The sequence below is a fragment of the Talpa occidentalis genome, unplaced genomic scaffold (assembly GCF_014898055.3).
Source record: "Talpa occidentalis isolate TD23 unplaced genomic scaffold, MPIMG_talOcc4v2.1 talOcc4.2, whole genome shotgun sequence".
Taxonomy (NCBI): domain Eukaryota; kingdom Metazoa; phylum Chordata; class Mammalia; order Eulipotyphla; family Talpidae; genus Talpa; species Talpa occidentalis.
The window spans coordinates 37,222,442-37,239,638 of NW_023602073.1; the positions used below are offsets into that span (position 1 = coordinate 37,222,442).

At 55.1% G+C, this 17,197-nt stretch overlaps 1 protein-coding gene across 1 annotated transcript; it reads left to right on the top strand.

The window, feature by feature from the left end:
• The first annotated feature begins 1,789 nt into the window (after positions 1–1,789).
• On the top strand, positions 1,790–7,387 carry LOC129146273 (golgin subfamily A member 2-like). The gene is given in 8 exon segments (XM_054698103.1): positions 1,790–1,831; positions 1,943–2,385; positions 2,590–2,671; positions 2,895–3,065; positions 4,850–5,239; positions 5,649–5,751; positions 5,844–5,950; positions 6,022–7,387. Coding segments are annotated over 8 exon segments (1,590 nt in total). The 3' UTR covers positions 6,274–7,387.
• Positions 7,388–17,197: the final 9,810 nt, after the last annotated feature.

A 17,197-nucleotide genomic window follows, 5' to 3' on the forward strand; every position in this document is an offset into this window, starting at 1 on the left:
TTTCCTCCTCCTTCAGTTTCTTGGAGGGCTTTCACTTTGGGTTCCAACATATCACCATAATGCTTGTTGGATAATGTGGCAGGATGGAGTTTTCTCCTCCTACCTCATCCTCATTCCTGGTCAGAAGTCCATTTTTGATGAGAAGGAACAACTATGGGCATACTAATGCATGAGCTGTATATTTAGCAATATTAGCCTGTGAAAGGTTGACTATTCTCAGTGTTTCCTTTTGAGGTTGTATTATTTCAACCTAATGTCCTCCAGATGGAAGGAAGGGTCTAAAACCCTCCCCTCCAGGATCATCTAGGAAAAGTTGTTAGTCTGGGGCAGGAGCCTAAGGGAGGAGATGAGGTCTAGGGAAAGGACAGAGATAGAAAAATCAAAAGAGATACAGGGGAGAACTGACAGTGGATTAGGATGTGAACCAAGAAGTAATGAGAGAGGAGCCAGTACATTTCTTCATTACTTTAATGTATATTTCTAGCCATTCACTACATTTGAGGAAATGTGTTCATGGGACAATTCTCCTGACTTCAAGGATCTCAAATGACAGTGAAAACATGGACAATACACTAGTGAATGGTGGAACACCTAGAAAATGCTGGAGAGTAGTAAGTCATAAAACAGAGAGAAAAGAGGGTGATATACTGGAGAGCACCTGGGGGTGAATGAGACAGGGATTCATCACAGGACACCAACACAACCTGGAGCTGGGACCTTCCATTTAACTTCCATTTGTGGGTGCAGATCTGGGAGTTGCCTCAGTGGTCTCCACTCTGTTGCTCCACCACAAGTCCGTTGAGACAGTTGCTGCTCAGAACTGCCCTTTTCTGCACGCTTCCTGGGTTATGGCAGGACCAATCAGGTGGAAGCTATGAGCTGATTGGTGCTAAGTGGTCCAGTCAGCCAAGGATGAAAATGGTCCAGGGCCTCCCTGGTGGCCTAGGGGTTAAATCTCGGCACCCATCATCACTACTGCCTGAGTTTGATCCCTGGCTGGGATCTGCCCCACAGGGCACAGCAGACCTCTCCTGCCTTGCCGGCTGCTCCCCTCCCCAGTGTGTTTCAGTCAGTCTGTCTGTTCTGCTCACTCTACACCTCTGGCCAATACCCCAGTTATTCTGCACAAAAAAAGAAAAATAGTCCAACCAGACTTGATGTTGGGACATCCTGAAGAGTGATATAAGCCAGGGTTAGAGGGAGCTTAGGGCTCTGTTCCAACCTCCAAAGAAAGAAGGGGAAGACTCTGTTCCTGGCCTCTGAAGAAAGGAGGGCCAGAAGCTGAAAGAAGACAAGCAGCATCCAGTAGCCAACCTCTGTGGGAGGAAGAGAGGATGAAGACCTCTGTCAGAGACTGGGCCTCCAGTCCTGTGCCTGACATCACCGGAAAGGAGCACCAAAGGCTCCGGGCCTCATGTCTGAAAGAGCTGTTTGTTGTTGGTGTTGTCCAGCAACTCACAAAGAACGTTTTAACACTTTGTGTCTCTGACATCAGCTGGGATCCCAACTGAAAAGGGTAGTCACAGGGCATGAATGGGATGCCAGGATAGGCCTCAGTGGCACCCACCTGCCCAGGCTCTAAGACAAGAGAGCTGCCAAAATGCCCCAAAGCCAAAACCAAAGGCTGGAGCAATACAGACCCCATACGATAGGGGCCTACAGGTTAGAGCCGATGGAAGGATAGTGCCCGGTAGGGGACTCATCACTGTGGTTCTCAACCATGTGCACAATTGCAAGAGACTTCAGCCTCTGTAAACAACCACCTTGGGGTTTATTTTACAAATGGGAAATGGAGCTTACTGTAGCCACAAGTGGTGTCTACCTCAGCCAGGTACTGTCCACCAGAAGTACAAGTAGGGTTCCAATCCCCTGTCACCAGGAGTGCTGAGCAGCACTGGTCAGTAGTGATGGTCACTACTGGTCTCCCTGAGGTAGTGTCTAGCAGAGGCAGCTGGGTTCCAGTGACAATTTGGAGGCCAACTGCCACCTGCCCTCAACCCACCCCGCGTCCTCCCTGCAGGTGGAGGAGAAATATCAAGAGGCTCAGGAGCTGCAGCAGCAGCGGAACCGGTACCTTACTCACCTTCAGCAGTACATGGCCGCCTACCAGCAGCTTGTGGCCACCTACCAGCAGCTGGCCAACGAGAAGGACGTCCTGCAGAAGCCGGTGCTGCTTAACACCCAGCTTGGCGACTGGATGCAGCACGAAGAAGAGCAGGGCAAGATGGAGGTCGAGTTGGCCCACCAAGAGCTGCTGGAAACACAAGTGGGACAGTTGGAGTGCCAGACACCCTGTGGCCGCCCGAGCAGGAAGACCTGCGAGCAGCATCCCTTCTCACTCTTTCCTGCCGGCCCCACTGAACCTCATGGCTTGGACTGGAGGAAGTGAGTGGGACTCCAGCAGAGGAGGGGTTTGCAAGAGTGGAAGCCACCCTTAGGACAATTTGGATCCTTCTCCTTTGGGGACTTGCTGGTGCAGGGTTGCACAGAGAGGAGGGGGCAGAGCTTGCTGGCTTTCAGGGATGCTTCAGAACCCAGGTGTTCTTTGAGGCCCTCTGTCTGCCCCCCAACAATAAATGGACTGAGCAGTGAGGAGGAGGAGGAAGAGGAGAACAAGGGTCCCCTGCCAAAGCTAAGCATCGCTGACGACCTAGACAGCTGCGAGGCCATGGTGAGCTCGGCCCCAGAGCCCCTTCCCTGCCCCACCTTCCCCCTCCCACCCTTCTCTTTGGTTTCCCTCCCTTTGATTAAACTTCCCCCCACCTCTGCTGGGGACCAGTGGGCAGACACCAACACCATCCTCGAATCTCAGGTGTGCCCACAGAGGCCCTGAGAGGTGTGCCTCCCAGCCCCCTGCCCGACCCTCAGGGACACCCTGTTCCTCTGGCCCACAGATGACATTTTGTAACGCGGCCTTGGCCAGTGCTGAGGAAGAACAGGCGCGGCTACGCGGGCAGCTCAAGGAGCAAAAGATGCTCTGCCAGTTCCTGGCTCAGCAGACAGCTCCATGGGACCAGGATCCTGAGAAGATGGAGGCCCCAGCCCCCGCCACCTGGGGGGAGAGTGTGCCTGGGGAGACCCACCAGGCCCTTCAGGGAGCCATGGAGAAACTGCAGGTGAGTGTGTGTAAGGCAGGAAGGAATGGCCACAGGGCAGGTTTTCTGATCCAGCAGACCAGGTACAGGAGAAGTGAGTCCTGGAAGCCTCAGTGACTTTTGCAGGCTTTTATTGGGATTTACCGGATACATGGCAGGCAGGGGTGCTGGGTGGGTCAGGAGGCAGACAGGCCTCCCAGCCCCCAGCAAGTCTTCACTCTTTCTGGGCTCTCCGGTGTTCTCTGGTGGTCTCTGCTGCTCTGCTGTCTTGGTTCTGCTTCTGCTTCTCTGCTGCTGCTGGCGTCCCCGTGACGCCGCCCTTAAAAGCCCAGTCTTGGGCCTCACCAGTGGCGCAGCGGTTGAGCACTGGGTTCCGAATCTGCCTGCAGCCTCCGCAGGGCTGGTTCGATCCCCGGCTGCTCCCCGGCCACCAGAGGAGGGTCCTGCATGGCGCACAGACCTCTCCTGCCGCCCGCTGCTCCCCTCAGCAGTGTACTTCGGTCCTTCTGCCTACTCTGCTCCCTGCTCTGGCTCTGGTGAATTCTCTCACCCTCCCGCGCTTCTGACTGTACCCAGTGTTTATATGAATAAATAAATAGGTAAATCTTTAAAAAAAAAAAGAGAGAGAGAGAAAGAGAGACTGACTTCACAAAGTTCATTTTAAATAAATAAATAAATAAAAGCCCAGTCTTAGCCCAGGTGAATCCCATCTACCTATACCCACACCCTACTCCAGGTGCCCGCATCAGGCATGCATTTGGGACCACAGGGTTCCATCATCCATCCTAATGTAGGGAGGGCAGAAAAGCCTGATACGTTTACCTGCCAGACAGTCTATACGAGTTATACACACGTTTCTCTTGGCGAATAGGAACACTGCAGCCATGGCCCACAAAAACAAATGAAATATATCACAATGAAATATAACAGAACACAAATAAGCCCAGGCAGGGGACCAACCTAGTGGCAAAAGACTATTGGCACCAGTACGTGATCCACCACTTCAGCTGCCGAAGGCACTGCTCATGCGAGAGAGGAAACCACTCAGGCATCTGCCGTTACAGGCCAGGAGCCCTCAGGCCTCCCGGCCCCCTCCAGCTGGGGTCTCGGCCACAAGCCACACACCGCATCCACCCCCAGGATGCGCTCACTCTTGGGTTGGCAATTCTGTACTCTTTGGGGGTAATCGCCCAACCCTCAGGGTTTCTGTCTGCAGTCACTCCAACACTCGGCTTTCATAGCCACCAATGCGACACGCAGGCCCCTGCACTCAGGCCAGCCCACTGCACAAGCACATGGGTCAGGGATCCGTGGATGCAAGTCCACATGCGGCCTCTCTTGGGACCCTCTTTGGCTGTGGGCTCCACCACAAGCCACGTTCCCCGCCCGTCCCCCAAAGATGGGCTCCTCAGCTCCTCACCCTCACTCAGCAATGAACAGGGCAACACCCACAGGTGATTTTAAGAGACTCACTGGCCTTCTTTAGCTTACACAGTGCTTAACAGCCACTCAGGGCTTCCCGAACTTAGCACCAGCTTTTTGCCTTCTCAGTTGGCTTTTTCTCCTCTGCCTGGATGCTGGGCAATACACTGGCTGCTTTTGGCCACCAAGGCCCACTGGCCACCCCCAGATTCCCATCTCCCGGGGGTGTACAATCCCATCCTCCCCCAGGGCCCCCAAAACATATCAAACTTGCCAAGGTCCTCCGCCTTCTGGCGGGATTGTTAGTCCATTAGTTCAAGTTCATCGGCTTTTCCCTTTGTCCACACTGGGGAGCTCAGAATCGTGGTCCTTTCTCCCCCGATGATTCTTGCTGCCTAGGCGGGGATTGTTGGCTGGTCCTCTCGGACATCTCCTCCTCCAGGCGAGGTCTCATCCCGCAGCTTCCGGACCTTTTCCATCCCCTGTGCCGCCATGACACGTCCAGCGCTGTCACAGGAAAACACTGTCTGCTGCTCCTCAGTCCCTCCCGGTCTTCGGAGGGCTCCATACCGTCTGCATGGAGCACCTTGCTGACTTACGCCAATTGTAAGGCAGGAAGGAATGGACACGGGGCAGGTTTTCTGATCCAGCAGACTGGGTCCAGGAGAAGAGAGTCCTGGAAGCCTCAGTGGCTTTTGCAGGCTTTTATTGGGATTTACCAGGTACATGGCAAGTAGGGTGCTGGGGGGCCGGGAGGCTGACAGGCCTCCCAGCCCCCAGCAAGTCTTCACTCTTTCTGGGCTCTCCCGTGTTCTCTGTTGGTCTCTGCTGCTCTGCTGTCTTGGTTCTGCTTCCGCTTCTCTGCTGCTGCTGGCGTCCCCGTGACGCCACCCTTAAAAGCCCATCTTAGCCCAGGTGAATCCCATCTACATATGCCCACACCCTACTCCAGGTGCCCGCATCAGGCATGCATTCAGACCGCAGGGTTCCGTCTTCTATCCAAATGGCGGGAGGGCAGAAAAGCCTGATAGTTTTTTCTTACCCTACAGTGTGGTTCTCCGGAGGGCTGGGCGGGCTGGGTGCTGGGCAGGCCGGCACTGCTGAGCCCCTGAGCCCACTGTCTGGCTGCAGGGTCACTTTACCAAGCTCATTCAGGAGAAAGTGGACTTACAGGACTGGATGGAGGAGCTGAAGCATCGATGTATCTAGATGTCTGGAGAGACTGACACCATCAGTGAGTGGGGAGGCCTGTGCCCCGCAGCTGGGGTGTTATGCAGAGGCTGGGGAGACCCCAGCAGCTGAGCTGTTTACACACCCTCCCCCTAGGACAATACATCACTCTCTACCAGACCCAGAAAGCAGTGATGAGGAAGGAGCACCGAGAGAAGGAGGAGTCCATAAGCCAGCTGGCCCAGAGCAAAGAGGAGATGAAGGTAGTCAGAGCTCTGGCTCCGTGGTGGTGCAGCTGGGGGCAGGGCGGGCTTCTGAGCATCTCTGCTTCCAGGTGAAGCTGTTAGAGCTGCAAGAACTGGTTTTGTGGCTGGTGGAGGTGCACAACGAATGGCGGGTGAAGCTCTGAGCCCCTGCCCAGAACCCTGCTGCTGAGCCCACTAGCGCATGCCTAGCCCCCAAGGAGCTTGGCGCTGCCAGCGGCCAAGGTGAGGAAAGCCCCGCACGGGCATCTAGGCAGAAGGAGCACACTGCGCCAGGCACACAGCATCCTGTCTCTGTCTCTCTAAAGCACAGAGTGAGGTGAGCCTCGTCCATGACGTGTAGCCAACCCAGGGCAAGGCCCAGCTGGGCCTGACTCCCCTCGAGAACGCCTCTGCGCAGCAGATCATTCAGCTGCTTCAAGAAATGCAGAACCCCAGGAAGCCGTCACCATTGGAAACAGCCCATGCCTTCCCTTCTTCTACCAGGCTGATGACAACAAGGTGAAGATAATGGTGGTCTAGGCCACCGGCATGGGGCCGGGGGCTCTGCCCCCACCTGGCCCTCACCAACCCATCCCTATTCCCCAAGCTTTCCCCCCCTGTCCTTTGGCTCTCCTTCCCAGTCATCCTTATATGCCTCGGCTTAAAAAAGGGGTACAACAACTCCCCTATCTAATAGGGGGAAACAGGTGCAGACCCTAGCCTCTTAGGTCAGGGCTGTGTCTTAATCTCTGGGCTAATCATACTTCCAGAGACAAGGAGCTAGAAACATCCAACTAGTTATTTAGGGGGCTCCCTTCTACAACATAGGGGCTCCTTGATGACCAATTGAATCCTTACCAGGCCTTCCTGCAGAGGGCCTAGGTTGTATCAGGCAATTTGGAGCCACGTGCCCCCCCCCACACTACCCCAACCATGTGGAATGGGGCAGCATTTTGAAGGCCCGGCATGGGGGCTAAGTCCAGACAGAGATACCAGCTGGGGCAGGTGGGCACCAACACCTGTCTAGAGTGTAGCCACAGAGATAGCAGTGGTTTATTTGAGACCACCCAGATCCACAAAGGGGTGGCCTCCCCTACTCCCTTTTGAAATTTCCCCACGGGCCTTTGCACCCAATTTTTTTTTTTTTTTTATTTTTTGTTGGACTCAATAATTGTTTTGATTTTTCTTTATTTTTTTCTTTTTACTTTTTGTTGCTCCCAATTATTTTGGAGGTGATCCCTAACTGCAGAGGGGAGGCCTCTCCTACTACCTAGCAAAAGTCCCCATGGGAATGTGTGCCCGATTATTTTGTAGGCACCCACCTATTAAGGGGGGGCTCTGCTCACTACACAAGTCTTGCGGCTTGAGGTTATCCTGTCCCCCTCATAAAAGTCCTGCGGGCATGAGGGCACCACAATCCTCAAAGGGGTGTCCTCCCCTGTCCCCACTCACAAAAAGGCCCGCGGGCATGAGGCCACCCCAATGTGCAAAGGGGTGGCCTCCTCCTTCCCCCCTCACAAAAGGCCCATGGGCATGAGGCCACCCCAATCCACAGAGGAGTGGCCTCTCCCATCCCGCCCCTCACAAAAGACCCGCGGGCATGAGGACAACCCAATTCTCAAAGGGGTGGCTTACCCTGTCCCCCCTCCCAAAAGACCCGTGGGCATGAGGCCACCCCAATGCACAAAGGGGTGGCTTCCCCCCTGTGCCCCCTCCCAAAAGTCCTGCAGGCATGAGGCCTCCCCGACCCGCAAAAGGGTGGCCTCCCCTTCCCTCCTCTCAAATGTCCTGCAGGTATGAAGCCACCACAGTCCACAAGGGGGTGGCCTCCACTTGCTGTCTTTACAAAAGTCCCGTGGGCCTCTGTGCCTGATTATCTTGGAGGCCACCCAGGATTTGCACAGAGGTGGCCTTCACTGCTTCTTTAATAAAAAGTCCCCATAGAGGGGATGCATGGCTTACTCAGGCAATTTGGGGGTACACACTCCCCCAACCCTGTGGAAAATTGGGCTTGGCCAGAAGCTGGGCCGGGGTGGCTGGTGGAGGCCAGGCGGAAGATGCATGGGCGCCCCGCGGTGTACATACTGTGCTGGGACGTGTGTACATGGGGCTGAGACGGCCCCTGTATCACAGCGGAGGCTGCGGTGGCCCCTGGGAGAGGAGGTTTCTATGAATCAGTTGACATCGAGGAAACTTATTTATAGATCGCCCAGGACAGAGGAAGGAGGCAAGGCCAGGGAGTGGTTCCTGGGGTTTCACTTTTGTTTCTGAATAAACCGAACTCACCAAGTGGTCAGGCCCTGGGATCTGGGCTCAGGGGCTGCGCTGGGTGTGGGTCCTGCCAGCAGAGGGCAGGCTTCGGGGTGCGAGGTGCGCATTGGCGCTGCCTGTCAGGGCATCCAACCCCGCTCAGCTCTCAGGCCCTACAGGTGCCATCCCACTGCGTGCCACCCCGGGAGGGCCAGCTCCTGCTCTGATGACCAAGACTGGGAAACCTGGTCTACTTTTATGGGAGGAAAGCAGGGTGCCAGCACCCCAGAGTACTGGCTTCCAGCCTAGGCATTTCTCCTCTCACCCTGTTCCTCTGGGGCTCCCACCAGGCCCCATGAGTCCTCCAGGCTGGCACTCTACCCCTGGTGGCCACAGCAGGGTTCAGATGAAGACCAGCTAACATCCAGATGCTTTCCAGGGCAGCCCGGGAAGGACTGGGGCATCCCAGGCACCCCTGCGCCCCCATGCTTAAACCTTCCCTTCCCCCTGAACGCCACAGAACACAGCCAGCACACAACACGTTGCTCCCCATTGTTCAGAAATGGGTTTCATTCTCAGCCAAGAGACAGCAGGACTGGTCGCGGCCAGAAGCACACAGCTGCCGGGACAGCACCCCCATGCTCGGGGAAGGGGCAGGAAGGTGGCAGGGGGGGCTGACTGTGCACAGGCCGGGAATGGCAGGGAGGCTCGTCGGAGGTGGCACGTGTTGGCGGAGGCGGCTGGGGTGACAGTGTTTGCTTGTAGTTGGGCCACAAGACTCAGAAGGACAGCACAGCACGGCGGTTCCCAGCACCAGAGAAGCGCTTGCACGTGTGTGTGTGCCCGTGTATTTATTGACATGCATAGAGCAGGGCAGGAGCAATACCACCGAGGGGGCACAAGAGTCACCGAGGTCACGCCTGGGGTGTCAGCTCACCACCACAACAGACTAAAGTCACAGATGAAGGGGGAGGCTTGGGGGCTGGGGGCCAAGTCACAGAACAGTCACCCAGGCAGGCCTGGGAAGAGAGGTGTCCCAGGAAGAGGAGGGGTCTGGTTAGAGGCCGAAGGGGGCCCTGGGGCTCTCAGGATGGGATGGACTTGCCTGACCCGATCAGCTGGCAGCTGGAGAGAAGCAGAGAGAAAACGGGGGAGGGCAGAGAAGGGGGAGAGCTGGGAAGGCAGGTGCAGCCTGGGCTGCAGCGCTGGGGGGAGGTGGGGAGGGAAGACGAAGCAGGGGAGGGTGTGGGCAGGGGTTCTGGATGAGAGGAGAGGGGGGACAGGGAGGGGGGATGCAGGAGCAGGAGCTGGAGCCTCTCCCTGCTCACTCGCCGGCCTCACACACACCAGACAGTGCACCCGTGTGCCAGACATGTGATCGGCCCCCTCGGCTCCCTCCTCTCTGTTCCCCTGTCTTTCAACCCACCAGCCCAGGGTCACCCTTAGTGTCAGGAGTAGGGGGCCTCGGGCCCCACGTGACTCCACCATTTCTGATGGAGAAAGACAGGGGAATACCACTGTTTGCCCCGGGAGGGCAGAGCTGAGAGGATGGCTGGAGGGAGCCAGGGGCTCCCTGGGGTAGGCAGAAAGCACAGTAGTTCCCCATATGGACCCTGGGGAGGCAGGGAGGGCAGGAGGCCAGATGCTAGTGGCCACAGGCTTATAAGTCTAAGAGGGGAGCCTCAACTGGCTGGGGGACCACAGGTCGTGTAGGTGAGGCTGGGCCCTTCCTGGTGTGGAAAAGCAGAAGAGCAAGCATCAGTGTAGGGGTGCGGGGGCAGGCAGGTCTGTGGGGCAAGTTTTACTGACCAGCTTGGGTAGAACTCAGAGAAGCCGACTTGCCCAGGTCAGCCGACACTGAGGTCCCCTGGCTGAAAAAGGAGAAGTGACACTATGGAACAACAGGCCCAGGTCCATGGGCCTGCAGGCAGGCTTCGGTGCTTCACCTGGGGCACAGGGACTGCGGTGGCCCTGTGCTGGCGGGAACAGCAACAGCAGGCACGGAGGGCAAGGCGCTCTGTGGCCTGCCTGGTTGCAAGGTGGCTGCGGGCCGAGGGTGTGGCTTGGACCCTCAGGCTTTCCAAAGCCATCAGACAACCTGAGCCTTCCTGAAGGCGACTCAGTTGCCACAATAAGGAGGAGGGGTCAGACCTCCTCTGCCCTGTGGTGGATCCGGTTCCAAAGCTCCCAAGGTGGCTGCCCTGCCCCAGCAGCACACTCACATAGGGGGATGGGGGCTGCACCCCCAGCATGAATTTCGAAGGCTCCCTGACGGCCTGCTCCCTGACAGCGGCACAAGCGGCCTATCAGCTCAACACCCTGCGTGACCATCTGCACTGCAGGTCCTCGAGCCTAGAGACTTCCACAGCCAGAGAACATCCACCTAGGTGGAAGGCCCGGGTAAGACAAGTCTCAGTGGCTGTCTTCAGTCGGAGGTACTTTGGGAACCTGGGGTTGGCTTGCCTGTATGAACTTAAGTGTGTGTGTGACCAATATAGGAATCAAATTCTCTCTGAGAGCCAACTTCTGACTGAAGCTTATCTATCACCCTCTTGGCAGATGCCTTCTCTCAAACCTCGGTCCCTTGGAGCTTAGGACAGATATGTGCCCCAAGCATCTCATCTTTTACTGCAGCGCTGCGTGGCCTCAATACCAATTGGACAATGGCTCCCACGGGCCGAGCATGGCGCTTTTGACTTCTCGATCCTTACAGACCTAAAGAGTTCTGTCACCGCAATGGAAAATGGTCAGAGATCCCTTAGGGCCAGGCTGGCTTTCTCTTGTGCTCCCGTGCCCCCCTCCAGCCCCTCCCTCCTGAAAACCTGCCACACTCTCCAAGTCTTGAGACTCCTCTCACTCTCCCCCTCTCTGGACCCTCTTCAAAGTTCTCTGATCCTCTAGATTCTCAGTCTTCACCTCCTCCAGCTCCCCAATCCGGCCTCCCCTCTTTTTTTCACCTCCTAGCCACCACACCCGTTCTGGGTGGTCCTCTTCTGGGTCCCCTCAGGGAAGTGGCGGGGACTGAAGGAGGAATTAGGGGCCATGGTCCTTCCTCTCTGTCTGGTCTCTCCCAGACTGAAAAGCTTCTTGGCTCTTTCACTAACAATCCCACCACCTACACCAAAGAGTTTCCTTATCTTACCCAAGCCTGTGACCTTACTTGTCATGACTACATGTGATCCTCTCTTCCACCCTGACCTCTGACAAAAGGGAGCAGGTTTTTAGGTCCGCCCAAGACCATGCAGATCAGGTCCCTGTGACTGACACAACCATGGCCCCAGGCTCTGCAGCAGTTCCCAGCCCAGAGCCGGGGTGGGGCTACCAGACTGACACAGGCAGGGCCCCCGGGGCAGGACTCACCAAGACCATTTTATTACCTGTCTCCTAGCTGGTCTCCAAGCAGCTGTGCACAAAAGTGTAAATTTTGCTAAGCTCAGGGAGATCACCCAGTCTGCCTCAGAAAACCCTGCTGCCTTCCTTAGTCGCCTGACGGAGGCGCTCCAGCGCCATACCAGGCTTGACCCTGACTCAAATGGAGGCGCAACAGTTCTGGCTACCCATTTTATATCTCAGTCAGCTCCTGACATTAATAGAAGCTTAAGAAGTTTGAGAGGACTCCCCTGATGGCGCAGATGGCAAAGCGCTGCGCTGTGAGTCTCTCCGAGGCCTCTGCAGTGCCGGTTCCATGCCGCCCGGCCAGCGAGGGTCCCACATGGCACAGCAGACCTCTCCTGCCTCGCCCGCTACTCCCCTCAGCAGTGTATTTCGTCAGTCTGCCTGTTCTGTTCCCCACTCTGTCTCTAGTGAATCCTCTCACCCTCCCATGTATCTGGCCTGGACCCCGGTTCTAGTGTAAATGAATAAATAAATCTTTTTTTTTTTTTTTTTTTAACGAAGGCTGAGGACTGTCCTCAAACCCCTATCCAGGATCTGCTGAATATGACCTTGACAGTTTTTAAAAACCGGAAGGAACAGGACAGGGCAGAGAGGGAACTCCGTAGTCTTCAGAAGGCTGGGCTTCAAGCTCAGGCCCTGGTAGGGCCTTGAGACCGCCAGGCCATGTTCCTCCAACCACCGCAGTGCCTGCCGCCCGACAGAGGATGACAACGGGCCCCATGGCCCCCAACCGACCACCGCTGGGAGCCTGCTTCAAATGTGGTCGAGAAGGCCACTGGTCCAGACAATGCCCCAACACCTGCCAGGACCATGCCCCATCTGAAACGTCCAGGGTCACTGGAAAAGTGACTGTCCCTCCATGCCTGGCTGCGGTGGACCAGTCCTTCCAGCCCCTGCAACTCTTGCCACCGGCGGTCTTCGGTTTGGCAGCTGAGGACTGAAGAGGCCCGGACTCATCGACCCCGATAAACTTCAAGGAGCCCAGGGTAACAGTCAAGGTAGCAGGTAAGTCCAACTCCTTTCTGGGCTCTCCTTTAATATGTTGCTGGCCTCCTCCTCTGCAGACCTTCTCTGCCACAATCTCAGCAACACACTGCACAACTCCTCACCTTCCTGGGCTCAAAAGGATACCGTGTCTCCCCTTCCAAAGCCCAACTTTCAGTTCCCACAGCCGTCTATCTGGGTCTTCCACTAACTCCTTCCTCCAAACAGCTGACGGTGGACCACAAACAGGCCATCCGGGACCTTCCCTCCCCTGAATCGGCAGAACAAATCCTTTCCTTCCTAGGTTTGGTCAGATTCTTCCGTCACTGGATCCCTAATTTTGCTTTCCTAGCCAAGCCACTGTACGACACAGCAAAAGCCTCCCTCGAAGGACTTCTCCAATCTCCCGGGGAGGTCTGCAGGGCCTTCCTTTTACTCACACATATCCTCCTTAGGGCACCTGCCCTTGGCCTTCCTGACCCAGAAAAGCCTTTCCTCCTGTGCACAGACGCACGTCGGGGTATGGCGGCAGGTGGCCTTTCCCAGCCTCTGGGCCCAGCCCTGTGTCCTGTCGCTTATCTCTCCAAGCAGATGGATCCCACCGTCAGGGGCTGGCAACCTTGCCTTAGAGCCCTGACAGCGGCAGCTCTACTCACCCGGGAACCCCTCAAACTTACTCTGGGAAGACCTGTCCAAGCACATTCCTCGCACCACCTTCAGGCCCTCCTGTCTCCCCGCCCGCTCTCCACTCTCACTCCTGCCCGCTCACAGGACTTCCACGTGCTCTTTATCGAAAACCCTCTGGCGAGTCTCACTCAGTCAACTTCTCTCAACCCAGCCCCTCTTCTGTCTCTGGCCCCCCTTCTGCCACTCATTCATGCCCTGAAATCCTGGGCGAAATGCAAACTCCAGACTGGGTTTGGCCGACTCCCCTTTGTCAGATGCCTACTGGACTCTGTCTGTAGACGGCAGCTCTTGCGAAGGTGCGCGAGGTCAGCGGAGGGCTGCCTAGGCCATGGTTACCCTCGATCAGGTCATCGAGGCAGGAAAGCCGGCCGGAGGAACCACCTCCCGAAAGGCAGAACTCAGAGCACTTACCGGGGCCCTGACCCTCAGCAACCATAAGAAAGTCACCATCTATACGGATTCAACATATGCCTTCCTTATGGCTCACAGTCCTGCTGCGATTTGGCAGGAAAGGGGGTTCCTCTCCACCCAGGGGTCCCCCATCATGAACGTTAAACTTGCCCTTAAGCTTCTAGCGGCCTTGCAGCTTCCAACTGAAGTCGCCATTATCCACTGTGAAGGACACCACACGGACAATTCTTACGTGACCACAGGGAATAACAAGGCTGATGCAGCAACAAGGGCTCCCACAACTCACTCTGCTGCAGATCCTGGTCCTATTCTCTCTCTATCTGTCCCCTCCATCACTCCGACTTAGGAACCTAATGAACGCCAAATCCTGAGTCTGCTCTTCCACCCCTCCTTGAATGCAAAAGTCTGGCAGCTGTGTTCCCATCGTCAAACCGGTGCTCGTGGATCACCTCAAGGGGGAATTCGCCAACCTCCTTCTTCTGCAGCTCACCAGCTGCGTGGACACTTACCCGGACAGGATTGGCAGGTTGATTTTACTCACCTCCCTACTCACAAAAAAGTTAAATATCTGCTCACAACGGTTGATACAATAACAGGTTGGGTCAAGCCCTTCCCCGCAGCTAGAGAAACGGCTCAGGGGGTAACCGAGGCCCTTCTTAACCACATTATCCCATGCGTTGGCCTCCCCATCTGTCCTATCTGACAATGGTCCAGCTTTTATCTCAAAGATTACTCAGCAGGTCTCCGCAGCTCTGGGTATCACCTGGAAGCTTCACATTCCCCACCACCCACAATCCTCAGGGAAGGTGGAGCGCGCCAATGGGCTAATCAAGGGTCACCTGACTAAACTCTCCTGAGAGCTCTGCAACTGCACCAGGAACATGCAGACCGGTACTTACCCAGTCCTGCCCGAATCTCGACCTCCTCAACTGACCTTCCCCACCACTGCATCCAGGAGACCAAGTTCTGCTCAAATCGCTTCAGCCAAAGCCACTGCAGCCTCCATGGACTGGTCCGCACACAGTCATTCTCACCACGCCTATAGTGGTAACACCTCTGGGAGACCCCTCCTGGCACCATCTCTCTCGGGTCAAACGTGCGCCCGAAGACAAACAGTATGTATGTTGTAACCTGGGTCCTACTAGGATGCGCATTTCTTGTCAAAATCTCCCCTAGCTCAGTGTCCTATGTATGGAAATTCAAAGTTAGGGAGACCTTTGTCTCAGGATCCACGGAGACTACCCACTTGGTGGGTACTGCGGATGCCCACAGGCCGGATGCACAGCACCCATCACTCTCACCCTAACTCTTTCATCAATTAACAACACTATGAACACCATGTTTTCTTTCTTTTACCATCAAACCTTAGATCATTGCAAGAATACCTACAAAGAATATGGGGGGTGCCCTTGCCCGTCATGTACAGTGCACCTTCCAGACAAAGGCCGAATGTTCTCTCCATCTGTCATAATACGGGTTTCAATACGAATCAAGTTAACTATACTATTTCAGGTCCTTGGGACCTACGCTGGGTACAGGGAGTCCAAGCCTCAGGGTACACTGGCTGGCATTCCTACACAGTGGCAACATTTTCCCATCTCAAGGGACTATGTCCCGACACAAAATGCCACAGTCCAAGTCTCCCAGGACATCCTCCATTCAGAGCAAGTCCTACAAAATCAGCTAACATCATCAGAAAAGACGGAGACACCCTCAACCTGGATTCGTAAAATACAAAACGCTATACTATTCCTACATAACTCTTTTGGATCTAATACCTTTCTTGTTTCCTCTGTGCTTCCCTTCAGAGGCCTCTACTGGCGGCAGCTCCAATTAATCTCAATACCACTATGACCAAGATTACAGACGCTGCTTGCCAGACTCCCGACTATCAGTCCCCCTATGGGACTCCAATCACAGCTACCCCTGCTATCCAACTGATGCCCTTGTCGGCTTTCATTCCTGCACTTCTAACATTTCGGTTAAAGGTATCTACCCCTCCTTAGAAAAAACCTCTGTGTCTTTAGCATCATCACAAAGACAGCTCCCCGCCCTGGCACAGGCCATGCTCCAAAACCGGCGGGCTCTGGACCTGTTAACGGCTAACAAGGGGGGCACCTGCCTGTTCCTCAGGGAAGAATGTTGTTATTGTATCAATGAATCAAAGATTGTAGAACAAAATGTGGAAGCCTTCATGAAACTACGCAAAGACATGGAAAGGGAAAGTGGGGGCTCCAATTCCCCGCTGACATGGTTTCAAAATCCTATAGTGTCATGGCTCCTCCCACTCTTGGGGCCACTACTAATGATGACTTTACTTTTTTTTTCTTTTTGCTCCTTGCCTCCTGAAATTCACACAGGCTCACATTCAGGAAATGTCTCCTACCACCTTTGACCAACTCCTTCTCCACCCACGTTATCGCATCCCTGCAGAAGACCCTCATAACCAGGCCTGAGCCACCCCCTTGGCTCTCTGCCAGACCAGAGAGCAGTAATGAGGGAGCAGCACCTAGAGAAGGGGTTCTCATAAATGGGCTGGCCCAGGACAAAGAGGAGCGGCGAATGTGCGTGGAGGGGCAAGGGGTGGAATGTAGTTCCCTCACAATCCCTGGGAACCATCCTTATGTCACATCAAGAGCTGGGTGCTTGATTTGTTGCCCCAGCCCCCCAGGACTAACCCCCTTTCAGGTTTCTCTTGTGGCTGCAGATTACCAACTTGAAGGGGACCCAAGACCATGGGACCCGACCCTGGGAGAGGGTTCAGGCTCGCTTGCTCTGTACTGTACCCCACCTTTAAACACTGAGCGCCTACAAAGCCTACGCTTCCCTAGTAAACTTGAAACGCTGGCAACTGCTCTGGGAGACACTGGGAAGAATTGTTTAGTTTGGTTTTCTGCGGGGTTTCTACTTCTCCACGGAGACTTTCCAATTTTTGTCTGACTCCTCCATCTCACATTCTAATTCCTTATGACCCTGGGGCCAGAGTGCCCCCAATCAGTGCTCTTTGGAGTGATCTGTTTACCCTCTGTGGATCAGATCCCAGCAAACTGACCTTCCCAGTTGGGAATCTTCCCCCAGTCGTCTCAACATGGGTTGCTCAGCTCACCACAGGATAAACAGGCGACTGAAGCATCAATTCTGCTTGAGTCTCCTGAGAAAAAAAAGCCTTCTGTGTTAATGTACGTATGCAGACATATGTGAGATTGTAACAGATTGCTCTGAAATGTGCCTGGCTGTGCCCCTGGCTGTCCCCTCACTGCCTCCTGCCATCAGCATCCACTGGTGCAGGAGCTTGAGCAGCGCTGCCTGCTGGCAGCTACTGAGTCATGGCATCCCAGAAGTTCGAGTCTGAAGACTGAGTGAAAATTCCTAAACATTTTTTCTTTAAACCATGTCATCAGTCCATTTCTTCTGTCATTGGGAGGATGGGACGGGGGGACTACTCACAGCACCTGGTGGAGATGTTGGTGGCATGACGTCAGATGGCAAATCTAACTTGTAAAGTGGGGTGTGAGTACAGGGGCTTGCCGTTCTCGT